Here is a 14,502-nt window from a genome sequence, read left to right as displayed (position 1 = left end):
ACCACTTGGGAAAAGTACAACAGAGATGGTAGATAACGTTCCCTACCCACAAAGGAGCTTAGAGTTGCAGATAGTTGAAAAATCGATTTTAGATTTAGCCTGACACTTCTGGTCATCTTGATAAATTCACCGGGGAAATTCTAGACTCTGGTCCTTCACCTCCCAGGCACTGAGAATTTCTCTCCTGCCAAGCCTAAATGGATCAAGAGAGATATGCATCCCTGCCATACTGTCTCCCGCTCCTCCTTTTCCTCCTTCTCTTCTTCCTCCCTTACCCCCAAGTGGGGTTTTCAGGCACGACTGTCCGGGCCTCTCAGTCTTTCTGCTTTTTCCTTTTCATTTTTCTCTTGGTGTTGTCTCTCGTCACCTCTCTGCCCCGATGGCAGACTCCATCACACGCACAGGTAGCAGGTGCCACCTTCTTGTCAAGCCTCCCGAGAGCAGGGGCTTTGCCTCAGCTGTGCTGTACTCTGCCCAGTTTGGCGCTCTGCACGCAGTAGACACCTGATAAACACTGTTGACCTACTGATTAACTGGTCACTCACACAGACTGACAAGCCACCGTTCCCCGAGCACCTGGGTTCAAGCTTGCCAGTGCTGCCGACCTCCCTCTCCTGTTCTGAGCTCCCAGGAGGCTCAGCATTCTAGCTGAAAGTCAGAGCGAAGTCCATCGTTTTTTGCTTTCCTCCACCCACCCCACCACCGAGCCCCAAAGAATCCCAAAGCCTCCTAACTCTCCTGGTGCCGGGGGTGACAGTAGTAATGGGATGTACTTCGTTCCCGCCCTCTATCTTGCGTCCTGCCAGCCCATCAAGCCCTGCCGCCCTGTGACCAACAACGCGGGAAGGCTGTACCACTATCGGATCACCGTCTCGCCGCCCACAAACTTCCTGGTGAGTCCAAGCCAGCGGTCCGGAGAATTCTATCCGCTGGAGAGACAGGGAGTCCCGGGGGTCCCCGTGGAGCTGAAGGAGAGTCAGGTGCCCCGGGCACTTCCTGCCCCCGGAGAGGTGGGGATAGAGAAGTCCTGGGCCGAGCGCGATGCTTTGAGAGGGAGGGACTGTGGGCACTGAGTTGGCCTCTGACCAAAGGGGAGAGGTAGCTGATCTCAGTAGGGTTTGGGCTGGAGTTTTCCATAATGGGATCCAGTCCGCGGGGGCGAGACAGAGGGCGGGGGCATGTTGACTTCCTCTGCTGCTGCGCTGGACTTCCGGTCTTCCTTAGCCCAACTCTCTGACATGACCTGAGAGTTTCCAAGTGGGGTCGGAAAGACCCCAAAGGGTGGCCTTGCTTTCCCCCCCCGAAAAAATTCCCTGCCCTGGTGTTGCCCCTGTGTCCACAGTGCAAAGTTGTCAGCCGTAGTCTAGGAAAGTGAGCGGCTGTCCCGTGGATCCACGGGCGAGCACAGAGGAAAGAGACTATATGGCGTCTGTCTCCTGGGGTCGGGCCATGAACTGGAGGCGGAAGGTCGGAGAGGGAGAAGACGTTGGGGGAGGGTGCTTGCTGTGGACCTAATTGACCATTTAGGAGGAAATAGCTGAGAGTGTATTTCAGTTCATTGCCCAGCTAAAGCATTTAACTGTGCGCTCATTTGTTTGGTGTGTGTTCTTTGTCGCTTAGACGGACAGACCGACCGTGATAGAATACGACGACCACGAATACATCTTTGAGGGCTTTTCTATGTTTGCTCACGCACCCCTGACCAATGTAAGTCCAGGACTCACTGAGTGCCGGGGAACACACGAATAGGTGGGAGTCAGATGCTGGCCCTGGGTTGACTGAAACAGTGAAAGCAAAGAACAATATGGAGCACAAAGGCAGTGATAAATACATCAATAGGGATAGGGATCGTGGCTGAAGGAGCAGGATTTCAAGCCCCTCACGACTCCTCAGTCTGGCGGTCACAGCTTTCCTGACCTTTTGGAAGTTGAGATGGCCTCACGCTTAAACGGTGAGCCCGATGAGTGACGGGGACTCTGCCCAACCTGGTTATCTTATGTCTACCCCAGTGTTTCGTACAATGCTTGACTCATAGTAAGTGTTTAACAAATGGCACACAATTTATTATTGTAAATAAATACTACACCGCTCCTACTCCTCCTGTCTCCGGGGAAGAAAAGGAGGGGATGATGGGAGTCCCAAGGCCAGAGTCTTCCTCTGTGGCAGGCTCCAGGGGGTTCAGGTGACTAACTGAGGCTGTCGCTGTTCCTCATCACCTCTTCCAGGTGGAGAAGGAAAGGATGATGGGAGTTCTGGAGGCAAGGACCTGCGGTGTGGCAGACTCCTTGGGTTGGGCATGAGGTTACTAGCTGAGGGTTCTGGTTGTCAGTGTTTCTCACTCTCCCACCTGGAGGAGAGGATGATGACAGTGTTGGGGATGGGGGCTTCTTGTGTGACAGGCTGTTTAGGTTGGACCCAAGGTGACTAGCTGAGGGGTCTGGCAGTTGCTCCAGCTGGAGGAGGAGAGGATGATGGGAGTTGTGGGAGCTGGGCCTCCTGGGTGGTAGCCTCTTTGGGCCAGACCGAGGGCTCTGGAGGTAGCTCTTCCTCACCCTCCCTGGAGGAGGAGGAGAGTGTGATGAAATCCCCCAGGCCCCTTACGCACAGAGTAAGTTGGGAGTGAGCATCCCGGCGATGAGGTGGAAAGGCGTTAGGGGTTCCCGGTGGCTGTGCCCGGCGGTCTAGGGTAGAAAGAGAGGAAGCAGTGAGGATGCAGGTCCCGGCCTGGCGTTTGTCAGTTACTTACAGATAACCAGAAGTGGCTCTGGAATGGGATCACAGAAAGTCCTAGTTCCCCCGAAGCCAATTCTGGGAGAAGTTAGACTCCCTTCTTCTGTTGGTGGATAACTTACTTGCTTTTTCTGCAAAATTCATGTGGAAAGTCAACCCTTTTTAATGGAAAGGCCTGGTTGGGAATCCTCTAGTGAATGAATATCACTTTCCTGAACGAACCGCCTCCTGGAGGTGGCAGTATAAGACTGTTCTGTCGTCTTCCACCTGTCTCTTCCTCTGTGAAAACCACTGGAAAACTGGACCCTTTAGTGCTGCCAGTTAGAATCCAGATCTGGGGTTCAAGTCCTTTTGGCACGGAGCCTACTTGGGAGCCACACTTTGTACCAGCTGCCTGCCGGTGGCAATGAGAAAAGTGGATGTCTTCTCGTCTAAGGGGCTCACGGATGAGTTCTAGCGGGGCCTGATGGCATGTACATCTGCATGGCTGTCGGTGAGCTTTTGACTGCCCTGGTTGGTCGGCTGCATTCTTGGTGGCCGGGTACGATGGCAGAGAAGGTGGGATGGGAGTGGAAATCATGGGGTCTGCCATTTTAGAGCTGACCTTTCCCCCCTGTCGTCGTTGTAGATCCCCCTGTGCAAGGTCATTCGCTTCAACATCGACTACACCATCCACTTCATCGAAGAGATGGCGCCCGAGGTAAGGCGGGAACTGGAGAGGGAATCAGCCGGCGGTGGCTGTGCGTCTCTCTGCCCTCCTGCTTCAACCGTTGTCCTCCCTCAGGCACTGCGGTGTCTGCCTGGGTCCAGATTACACTCTGGCCTTCTCTCCGACCTTCCTGCGCCTCCAGCCCCAAAGCGGGAGTTCCGGATAGTGGAGAAAAATGTGGCTGTTTACTGCAGTCCACTGAACGTAACTGGGGCTAGCCACTTCAGGGCAATTTTCTACGTTTTTCCACTCATCTGGGACGGGGAAATGAGACATCTCGTGTGCTGACATTGAGTTTCCATGGAGAGTCAAGATGAAAACATAATTTCTTCCTATTTCCGTAGTTTTCCCTAATTGTCTTTGACTGCAATTACTGAGCAGTAGATTTATCTCAACGTGTGCTCCGAAACAAGATAAATGGACACTCCGTGTAATTCATTCATTTTACTTGAACACGGAGTCACTGTTGTCCTCAACCTGGTCGCCCGCCCAGTGGTGAACAGAACGGTGCGGTGGGGCTGAGGCTGATGTCCTGAGCTTCAGGCTCTGTCCTGGAAAGTGGGCCCTGGGGAGTGGGTGCGAGACTTGTGTTGCACTGCAACAACCTCTGTCTTCCAGGGAAAGAATTAATTCCGAGTGAGTGCTCTCTGTCCTCCCTTCCCCTAATCCATCAACCCACCCTACCAGTAGTATTGTCAGACTCCTCCTGTGTGCAGGACAGGCCATACTAAGAGCTTGGGAGGGTACACTGGAGTCAGAAGACATCTAGATCCCTGCCCTCAGGGCCCTACTGGCTAGTGGTGAAAACAATCAGTGGTATTTACTGGGCACTTACTGTGTACACAGCACTGTGCTAAGCATTTGGGAAAGTTCAGTATAAGAGTTGATCAGTACGATCCGTTCCTACAAGGAGCTAAAAGTCTAAGGGAGACAGACCTGAAATAGCCAAATTTGCAGTGTAAGAGCCCCTCTCAGATACCATGATGTCACTGTGGATGACAGATGTGTTCTCAAGAGATATGAGAGGATTCTAAGAGTCGTCTTTTTTCCTTCTAGTGATTTATTGTCATTGGCTCAGCCTGCTGGAGTAGGAGATCTGGGATTTGAGGTTGTTTTAGGTCTTTTTTGAGCATTTTGCTTTTGTCTGGGTATGAATCTTTATTTTTTGAATAATGAAACCTTCATTTGGATCTGGCCTGGTGGCCTTATAAAAGTTAAAACCTTATTTGCAATGCAACTTGAGTGTGCTTTTAAAAACCAGTTGTGATAACCCCGAAACTTCACCGCTTCAAAGTAGAGATTGTGATTAGGATCTTTAATGCCTTCTTCCCGGCTTTGTTTTTCAGAACTTTTGTGTTAAAGGATTGGAGCTCTTCTCATTGTATCTCTTCCGAGATATTTTGGAACTCTATGACTGGAATCTCATAGGTAACCCAGTGGTGTGAAAGGAAAGTGCTTTGCCAAGAGTCAGGTGGTTGTGGGTCTGTGGGGGTGTGGAATGGAAATTGATTGAAAAAGATGAACTGTGACAAAATTGCTTCCGGATATGGAAATACCCAGAAGCATCTCTTCTAAACAAAGGCTTAGCAGGGCATGTTAGAGTAACAAGTTCTTTTTATGTCTTTAACATCTCAGGCTTTCCTTGTACCGATCCACACTGTGCCCTAGTTAAATGCCTCTTCATTCATTCATTCATTCAATAGTATTTATTGAGCGCTTACTATGTGCAGAGCACTGTACTAAGCGCTTGGGATGAACAAGTCGGCAACAGATAGAGACATTCCCTGCCGTTTGACGGGCTTACAGTCTAATCGGGGGAGACGGACAGACTCCTTGTTAGCAAGAGTGACTATTTTGTGGAAATTTGATCAGGAAAATCACATTTGGAGTAATTCGCACTAGCTGTGTTGCTCATTAGTTCCTCCGCCAAATGTGCAAAGGATTGGGTGGGCTATGAGGAAATCAAATTGGACATAATCCCTTTCCCACACGGGGCTCCCGATCTTACAGGGAGGGAAAGAGGAGCTCTGAAGCCTATTTTACACATGGGGAAACTGAGGCCCGGCCACATGAAGTGACTTGCCCAAGGTCCCTCTCAGCGGGTCGGGGCAGAGGTAGGAGTAAAACCTGGGCCTTCTGACTCCCAGTCCTGTGCTCTTCCCTCTAGGCCACATCCCTTCCCTGAAAACCCACATTCTGGCGGAACTGAATGCCAAAGTACAGATATCAATCCATCAGTAGTTTTTATTGAGCCTCTACTGCTTGCAGACCACTGTGCTAAACCCTGGGAGAGTGCAAGAGTTAGTAGACACGATCCCTATCCTTGTAGTGCTGTTCTGAGGAAGACAACCTGAGAATGACCTTTAGTTTCCTGGACTGTGGGGAAGATGGCGTCCCCCATCTCTTCAGACTGTGAGCTCATTGTGGGCAGGGTATATGTCCATTTGTTGTTATATTGTACTCTTCCAACTGCTTAGTACAGTGCGCTGCACACAGTAAGTGCTCAATAAATATGATCGAATGAATCAATGAATTCTATCCGAGCTTTGAGCACTTTTGTCGCTCTTGTGTGCAAACACAGGCTGTTAAGATACAGGGCCCTGTCTTGGCCATCTGGATATTTGTGGCAAATATGCTGGCCCTTGTTTCCGCCGGTCTTTTTAAAAGATGGAACGGCTCAGCTCGACCTCCACCACTGCTTCCAAACAAAACCAGCAGGAGCAGGTCTATAAAGGATCTTTAGAAGGCAAAGCATCTCAGTGATTCCTAGAGAGTCACGTTAAGATTTCATGCTTCTCATTTGATACGTTACTGTTGATGGATCGATCATTCACCAGTACCGATTGAGCTTTTACTGTCTGCGGAGCACTATGCTAAGCACTTGGGAGAGTACAGTACAGCAGAGTTGGTAGACGTGCTGTCAAATGCTGCTGCTTTTCGTTTTCATTCCTGCTTTAATGCTGTGAGTAGTCTTGGTTTACCTGGGAGATCTCACTCCTTCTGGGTTCCCTTACCCCCTCTCCCTCATCACGATCATTGTTGGGCGTGGGTTACCGTTGCCTTATTGAATAGGACAGTAGAAGAGGCCCTAAGTCCTTGCTCCCCGCCTTCCATTTCTGACTCTTTGTTTTTCTCTGGTGTCTTCGTTCCAGGCCCAGCATTTGAAAACAGCCCTCCCAGCTGCCCAAGGTTCCACTTCATGCCACGATTTGTCCGATTTCTCCCAGGTAAATCTCTGCGGAATTACGTCTCTCTTCCCACCCCAACACCCCCGGTCCCTCACCGCCCCAAGCATGCTCTCTTCCTCTCAGATGAGGTGGCCGCATCTTCACAAACACCCAGTGGGGGAGACTGGCCTTAGGGTCCCCTCGCCTTGTCAGTGCCATGCGCGCGTCCGTTTGTTCCAGACAGACATCCCCTGCCGCTCTCCCTCCTCCCCTCCCACTTGGTGTTCTGGCCCCAGTGCACAGTGGGAACACGGGCTGTGGCCGAACAGTCTGGGAGCGTCACCCGATCCATATCCGGGCTCCAGAGCTATTAGCTTTCTGGTCTAGCTCCTCCGAGACAGCGGCCGCTCTGTGTTGCTCCTTCTCCCTCAGGGTACATGATTGCCGATGTGCAGGAACTTGCACAGCATTACTTTCCATGTGAAACATCACTGATATGAAATGGAGATGGACGGGACAGATGGTGGTGTCTAGTTTTATGCATCAGTTTGATAAGATTATCTTTTAATTGCATTGGAAACTGATTATTTTCCTTCAACCTGATGAAGATCCTGAATCTTTTTCCAAATCCCCAGGAGCAGTGTGTTTGTAGATTGTAAAAATCTCTGCCTCAGAAGCCAATGCTAGAACCTTACTATCGATTGGTGACCTTGTTGTGAGGCCTAAGGAATTGTAGAGAATTATCGATGGACTCCAGGATGAAGCGAGGACGAGCGGGGTGAATGGAAAGAGAGGGGGCAGGGGCAAGGGGAGGAGATGGAAAAGAGGGGAAGGAAGATGGAGAGAGGGGTCAAAGATGGAAGAGGGAGAGATACGGAGGGTGGCGGTAGTTAAAGGACCAGGGCTCTAGAGAGCTCCAGAATATCTACTGTAGTTTCTTTACAATCCTTTGGCCTCACCAAACAAACCACTGATTTTGGGAATGCTAACAGACTTTCTTTGGTTCAGCTGTGTCTGTCTTCACCAGCCTCTCTTGCTTCTTATGGTGGATGTTCCAACCGTATACTAGATGTGTGCCCCATTTTCATCAATGAGTGGTATTTATTGAGCGCTTACTGTATGCAGAGCACTGTACTAAGCGCATGGGAGAGGACAGTATAGCAGGACTGGTAGACGTGTTCGCTGCCTACAATGAGCATACAGTCTAGAGGGGTAAACAGACATATAAATTATGTTTATGCACATAAATGCCATGGGGCTCAGGGTGGGGTGAACAAATGGTGCAAATCCAAGTTGAAGGGCGATGCAAAAGGGAGTAGGGGAAATGAGGGCTTAGTTGGAAAGGCTTCTTGGAGGAGATGTAAATTTTAGAAGGGATTTGATGTCGAGAAGAATCTTTTTCAACCTGGCCTCCTTCACCCCAGAGGCTGACTGAGGGCTCGACTAAGTGAGAGCTGCCACTGACTGGGAAAGGGAGGGGAGGCAGGACGAGGAACTGGCCACCAAACTCATTTCTGATCATTACAATGTCCCTAAGCTTATGAAGCTATATAGTTGCCCTTCATATAACAATTATGGTATTGGTTAAGTGCTTTCTTTGTGTCAAGCACTATTCTAAGCACTGGGGTAGATACAAGTTAATCAAGCCAGACACAATCCCTGTCCCACATGGGCCTCACAGTCTAAGTAGGAAGGAGAGCAAGCATTGAATCTCCCATTTTACAGAGGAGGAAACTGAGGCCTGGAGACTTGCCCAAGGTCACACAGCAGGAAGCTGGCAGAGCCTGGAGTAGAACCCAGGTACTCTAGCTTCCAGATCTGTGTCCTTTCCACTGGGTCACACTGCTTCTTAGTCAAAGAAGGTAGCACTGATGACAGTGAGGTTCACCTATGAATGTGTATGATTGAAATGGCCAATTTGGGACCTACGGTCTTGGTTACCTTGGATGTGGCAAAAAAAAGGTGGTGTTTTATGTCATCAGGCCTAATGTTTGCAACTCCTTACTGCAGTGTAAGGATGCAGTAGATAATTTTTTGCGACTCCTGACCCTTGAGTTGTTTTCCCATAATTCATTGAAAGGTCAAGCTTACTCAGTGCTCTGAAGACCATTGTCCATTTTGCTGGACGACCCCCTCCATACTCGGTTGAACCATTTTTTCATGAAAATTTGGCAGAAAGATTAAGTGATATGAGAGAGTTTTGAGCTTCAGATGCGAATCCAGTCCTGGGCCTAGAAAAGTGTCCTTTCATATTTTCCTATATCGAGGAGAAATTTTATCTCCAGTGAGTCTTTTTTTTTAAATCTCCCAGAACAGGTCCAGTGTCATATTAGGCCAGGGGTGGTGAGGGGCACTGTTAGCTCCCTGTACTTACCCTCACTGGTCCTTCGGAGTGCAGGGTGTTCGAGGGGCAGACTTCCACATGTCTGGGCTTCTTCACGTGGGTTCAACTCCCATAAGGGCGGCAAGACCGTCTGAGTCCAGACCCATTCTGCCTTCTCCATCATGGCAGGTGCAGCACATTCACTGTACAGATGGGTCCATAAGGCAACATAACTTCTTGGCTACATCCATAATTGTCCAATAAAAGGCTCGAATTTGCTCTTCTGCAGAGTTTCCAAGTGCTGTCATTGAAGGAACGCTAGGCCCCTTGGCTGAAACCCAGAAGGAGCAAACGGCTGGGCCGTTTGCAGAGAGGGTGGATAGGTGGGCTAGCTCTCGTTAGCCTGGGTCAGGTAGTTACCATTTCAGGACATCCCCCATTTCCAAACACTGTTCATCGCTAGAGCAAGTGGGTCTGTGGGGAATGTCACACGGCGAAGGGCAGGCCTCTGAGACCTTGGAGTGTTCTGTGGTCTTTCCCTTTTTCAATGTTGTTTGACCTTGGGACATTTGGTTTTCCGAGATGGCGGCAAGGAGGTTCTCTCGATGCATCAGATTCTACTGTACTTGCTGCGGTGTAACAAAGCTCTGGTGCCTGAGGAGGAGATCGCCAACATGCTGCAGTGGGAAGAGCTGGAGTGGCAGAAGTATGCAGAGGAGTGTAAGGGGATGATAGTCACCAGCCCGGGCATGGTAATCTCTCTTACCCTGACCTGCTTGGATGGGGTGGGTGGCAGAGGAACAGCTGTGACTCATATTTTGAAAGGAAATCCTGCCCTTTTTGCTGGGGCTTGAGTACCTCTGGACGATTCTCCTCCGTGTCCCTTCATCTCTTTCCCTCCCCATCTCATATGGCAAACCTCCACATTTTTGGGGGTGGGGGTGCAGCGAGTGATGGACAGAGCTGTCAGCTGCTGCCATCATCAACATTGTCGTCGTCCTAACCCCTGAGCTCTGTGTGACATTTATTTTCCCATGTCTTGTCTCGTTTTGAAAAGCAACATTTACTGTCATTTCAATAAAAAACACAGTAGCTTAATTCTGTCACCCAGTTTTCATTAAACAGAGCAATGCTAGCTCCTTGAGGGCAGGGATCTCATCTACCAACTCTAGTGTATTGCCCTGTCCCAAGCGCTCAGTACAGTGCTCTGCACCCACTAAGTGCTCAGTACATACCATTGATTAAAAATCAACGGAACCGTGTCACTTTCGGTGACTCACAGTTGCATAATTGACATTGCTGCCATCAACAGATAAAAATTTGAAAAGCGAATATAAACCGCTGTGGCAAATGCTTGGTTGCCTCTAAAACCTGTCCATTTATGTATATATCTTTTAATTATATCTTCTAATTACTTAGATTAATGTCTGTTTCCCCCTTTAGACTGTAAGCTCATTGTGGGCAGGAAATGTGTCTGCTGATTCTGTTGCATAAATACCATTGATTAATTGGAATATGGTGTACTTGAAGATAGCAGTTTTTGTATCTTTTGTTTCTTTTGCTCAATTTGTATCTTTTGCTCAAGGCCTTACATCAAAAGATGGGTGAAAAGGTTTTGCAGGTCCAGCGGCCACTTTCCTGTCTGAAAGACCGTGGAATCGATCGACAGTATTTATTGAGTGCTTGACCTGCACAGAGCATTATAATAAGCGCTTGGGGGAGTATGATGCAAGAGAATTTGACACAATCCCTGCACTTGAGACGTTCAAGATGAAACCCAGTGACTCACCTCCCATCTGAGATGGGGCAGTGAGATGGGCATCCCCAGGCTCTAGACTGTAAACGCTTTGTGGGCAGGGAATATGTCTGTTAATTGTTGTACTCTCCCAAGTGCTTAGTACAGTGTGCTGCAAACAGCGCTTAATAAATAGGATCGAATGAATAGATGAATGACCGTGGCACAGAGCGCCACCCCAAGCACTTAGTATAGTGCTCTGCACGTAGCAAGTGCTTAATAAATACCCACGGATTCATCTGGTCTTGGAAGAGGGGAAAGGAAATCCGTATCTCCCTTCCGATGTTGTCGCAAAGCCCGTGACTCTGCCGAGGCCCTTTCTGAGTGTTCTGAGAGAGCCGATCGCTTATCGATGAGCCCCATCGTCCCATCTTCATTTCCAGAGGAAACACTGAGGTGGGCGCAGAGGCTGTGGGAGGAGACGGGTCTGGCACCGTTCACGTGGTGCCGCTAGCCCCACCCGGTGTGGGTCGGCACCGACGGCAGAAGCAATCGTTGGTAAGAGGGGAAGCCCGTCGCCTAATGCCGCTCCCAGCTGGCTCAGAACAACCGGCCTCTTTTCCTTCCCTCCATGGTATGAGAGGGAACCAAACGTCAAAGGGAGGTGACCCCTGGCTTTGATTTTTTCCTTTCTAGAAGCCCAGCTCGGTCCGCATCGACCAACTGGACCGTGAACAGTTCAACCTGGACGTGATCACTTTTCCCATCATCGTCCACTTCGGGATTCGGCCGGCCCAGCTGAGCTACGCGGGGGACCCTCAGTAAGTACTCGATCGGATGAGGCTCAAGTTGACATGGAGGCTTTTGGCTTTTCTAAGCAGTGTGGGGTGTGACCTCATTTGTAACACAGTAATAATGATCGTGAGTGCAGTGATGATAGTAATTGTAGTGTTTAAGTGCTTACTATGTGCCAAGCACTGTTCTTGGCACTGGAGTAGATAAAAGATAATTGGTTCCTACACGGGGCTCCCAGCCTAAGTAGGAGGGAAAACTGGGATTGAGTCTCCATTTTGGCACAGAGAACTGAAGTGACTGGCCCAAGGTCACAGAGCAGACATGAGGCGGAGCCAGGATTAGAACCCAGGTTCTCTGACTCCGAAGCCTGAGCTCTATTCTGAGTTGTATTCCCAGCTCTATCAATTTCTTGCTATGTGACCTCAGGCAAGTCACTTAACTTTATGTCTATTACCTCATCTGTAAAATGGGGACTAAATCCTCCTCTGTCCAGTTTAGACTGTGAGCCCCATGTGGGACAGGGACTGTGTCCAACCCGATAAACTTGTATCTACCCCAGCGCTTGGAACGTGGCTCGACAAATGCCATTAAAAAAAACACCCAAAAAAGCAATAGTGGAGCAGTGTCGTGCTTTTTCCCGTAGGCCAGGCTGCTTGTGTCAGAGTGACTCATCATTTGAGGTGTGATGAGCCTGAGTGCCTTGGGACTGGGCTTATTTCTCTCAGATTTCTTCTCAATAGGAAGGTTTTTGTCCTCTCTGCTGCACTCATCCAAACTATCATCCTAAATCTAAGGTCCCGTGAGGGCAGTGTGAGTTCTGCTGCTGCCGCCACTGTGGTGAGCGAGGGCAGATCTCCGTCAGCAGCCCCACAGACAGTCACTCAGTCGTATTTATTGAGCACTTACTGTGTGAAGAGTAGTGCACTAAGCATTAGGGAGGGTTCAGTATAACAGAGTTGATCGATATTCAGCATAGCGATGTTAGAGTCTAGAGGGGAAGACATTCATTACTATAAATAAATTAGGGATATGTACTTTAAGTTCTGTGGAGCTGGGGGTGGGGTGAATAGAGGGTTCAAATTTTAAGTGCAAGGACAACACAGTGGGGAGTGGGAGAAGAGGAAATAGGAGGGCTTAGTCGTGGACATTCTCTTGGAGTAGATGTGCTTTTAATACGCTTTTGAAGATGGGGTGAGTGATTGTTCTGTCAGATCTGAAGTGGGAGGGTATTCCAGGCCAGAGGTAGGGCGTGGCCGAGAGGCCGCGGCGAGATAGATGAGATCGAGGTACAGTAAGTAGGTTGGCATTAGAGAAGCGAAGTGTGCGGACTGGGTTGTAGTAGGAAAGCAGTGAGGTGAGGTAGGAGGGGGCAAGGTGATCAAGTATTTTAAAGCCAATGATAAGGAGTTTCTGTTTGACGGGCAACCACTGGAGTTTTTGAGGAGTGGGGAAACACGGACTGAACTGTTTTGTACAAAATGATCCGGGCTGCAGAGTAAAGTGTGGACTGGAATAGGGAGAGAGGGCTGGGAGGTCAGCAAGGAGGCTGATGCAGTACTCAAAGTGGGATAGGAAGAGTGCTTCAATTAATGTGGTAGCAGTTTGGCTAGAGAAGAAAATGTGGATTTTAGGGACGTTTTGAAGGCTGAACTGACAGGATTTGGTGGGTTGAATGAGAGAAATTAGTCGATAACGTCAAATTTCCGGCCTGTGAGACAGGGAAGGTGGTGGTGCTGTCTGTAGGGTTGGTAAAGTCAGAGGGAGGACAGGATTTGGGTGGGAAGATAAGGAGTTCTCTTTGGACATGTTAAGTGTGAGGTTTCAGTGGGACATACAAGTAGAAATATCCCAAAGGCAGGAGGAAATGCCAGATTGCAAAGAAGAGGGATCAGGATTGTGTATGTAAATTTGGTGATATATCTAGAGGTGGTAGTTGAAGCCATGGGAGCGAATGAGTTCTGCAAGGCGGTGGGTGTAGATTTTTTCTCAGTAGGAAGGTTTTGCCTCCTCCCTGCTGCACACACCCTATCCTTCGTCCTGAATCCGCGGTCCTGTGAGGCACTGAGCTCTGAGGCACTCCCACAGATAGCGGGTGGGAGGCAAAGGAGGGGCCCATGAAAGAGACTGAGAATGAGCAGCCAGAGAGGTAGGAGGAGAACCAGGAAAGGATAGTGTCAGCGAATCCAAGGTTGGATAATGCTTCCAAGAGAAGGGAGAAGCCGACAGTTGGGGAAGGCCGCTGCCTGGTTGAGGAGGATTAGGATGGAGTGGATGAAGCCAGTTGACAGTGGCTGATGGGAACCTCTGGAACTTGAATTCCACATTGCCCTTGTTGAAGTTCGAGAGCTTGCTCCTTGCAATGGGGTCAGCGTAGAGAAAGTCTTGGCCAAATGCCTCCGAGCTGATGCTTATCTGATGTGCCTTTTCTTGGTCAGACTTTCACAAACTCCAAACGTGGTCCAAGGTTCAGGGAGGGGGACTCATTCATTCAAACACTGCAACAAACTCCTTCTCTGGTGCACACATGTGCGTGCGCATGCACACACGCACACACACAGACTCTTTCTCATGCTCCCCGAGGTGCTAACCATTCATGGCAGCAGGTGAGAAACCCAACAGCAAGCACCCTCTCCTCCCGCTCCCATTCGCCTCCACCTGTCCATCCATCCAACCTCCTCCTCGTAGCTCTGTGGAGTTTCCGGCCAGTGGGACTGTCCGCGGGGCCGATCTCAGCGTGCCTGCCTGCTCCCCTCTCCCCTTCCAGCTGCAAGCACAGAGCGGTCGTCCCTACATCACCCTCCCCCCACATTGCTGCTTCTCAGTTGGTTCTCCTGCCCGGGACTGACAGCGGCTACCCTTGGCCGGTGGCTACCTTTAGGACAACCCCGGTCTAAGCTTCAAATAGGGTTAATGCTTGTTATGGGCAGGGAATGTGTCTTTTATATTGCCGTGTTGTATACTCCCAAACGCTTAGTACAATGCTTTGCACACAGGAAGCGCTCAATTTTGATTGATTGATTGGATACCAGTTTTTCCTCTTAGA

General features: G+C 49.6%; 1 protein-coding gene across 1 annotated transcript in view; it reads left to right on the top strand.

Moving 5' to 3' along the window:
- DROSHA (drosha ribonuclease III) overlaps positions 1-14,502 on the top strand; it is a 46,503-nt gene that overhangs the window by 12,424 nt on the left and 19,577 nt on the right. The window contains exons 9-15 of the mRNA XM_029053917.2: positions 807-893; positions 1,621-1,707; positions 3,359-3,430; positions 4,786-4,867; positions 6,592-6,666; positions 9,512-9,681; positions 11,361-11,485. Coding sequence (XP_028909750.1) covers positions 807-893; positions 1,621-1,707; positions 3,359-3,430; positions 4,786-4,867; positions 6,592-6,666; positions 9,512-9,681; positions 11,361-11,485 — 698 coding nt within the window. The remainder of the gene's footprint in view (positions 1-806; positions 894-1,620; positions 1,708-3,358; positions 3,431-4,785; positions 4,868-6,591; positions 6,667-9,511; positions 9,682-11,360; positions 11,486-14,502) is intronic.

The sequence above is a fragment of the Ornithorhynchus anatinus genome, chromosome X3 (genome assembly GCF_004115215.2).
Source record: "Ornithorhynchus anatinus isolate Pmale09 chromosome X3, mOrnAna1.pri.v4, whole genome shotgun sequence".
Lineage (NCBI taxonomy): Eukaryota > Metazoa > Chordata > Mammalia > Monotremata > Ornithorhynchidae > Ornithorhynchus > Ornithorhynchus anatinus.
The sequence above is the reverse complement of the archived record's forward strand: the minus strand, read 5'-3'. Positions and strand labels throughout refer to the sequence as shown.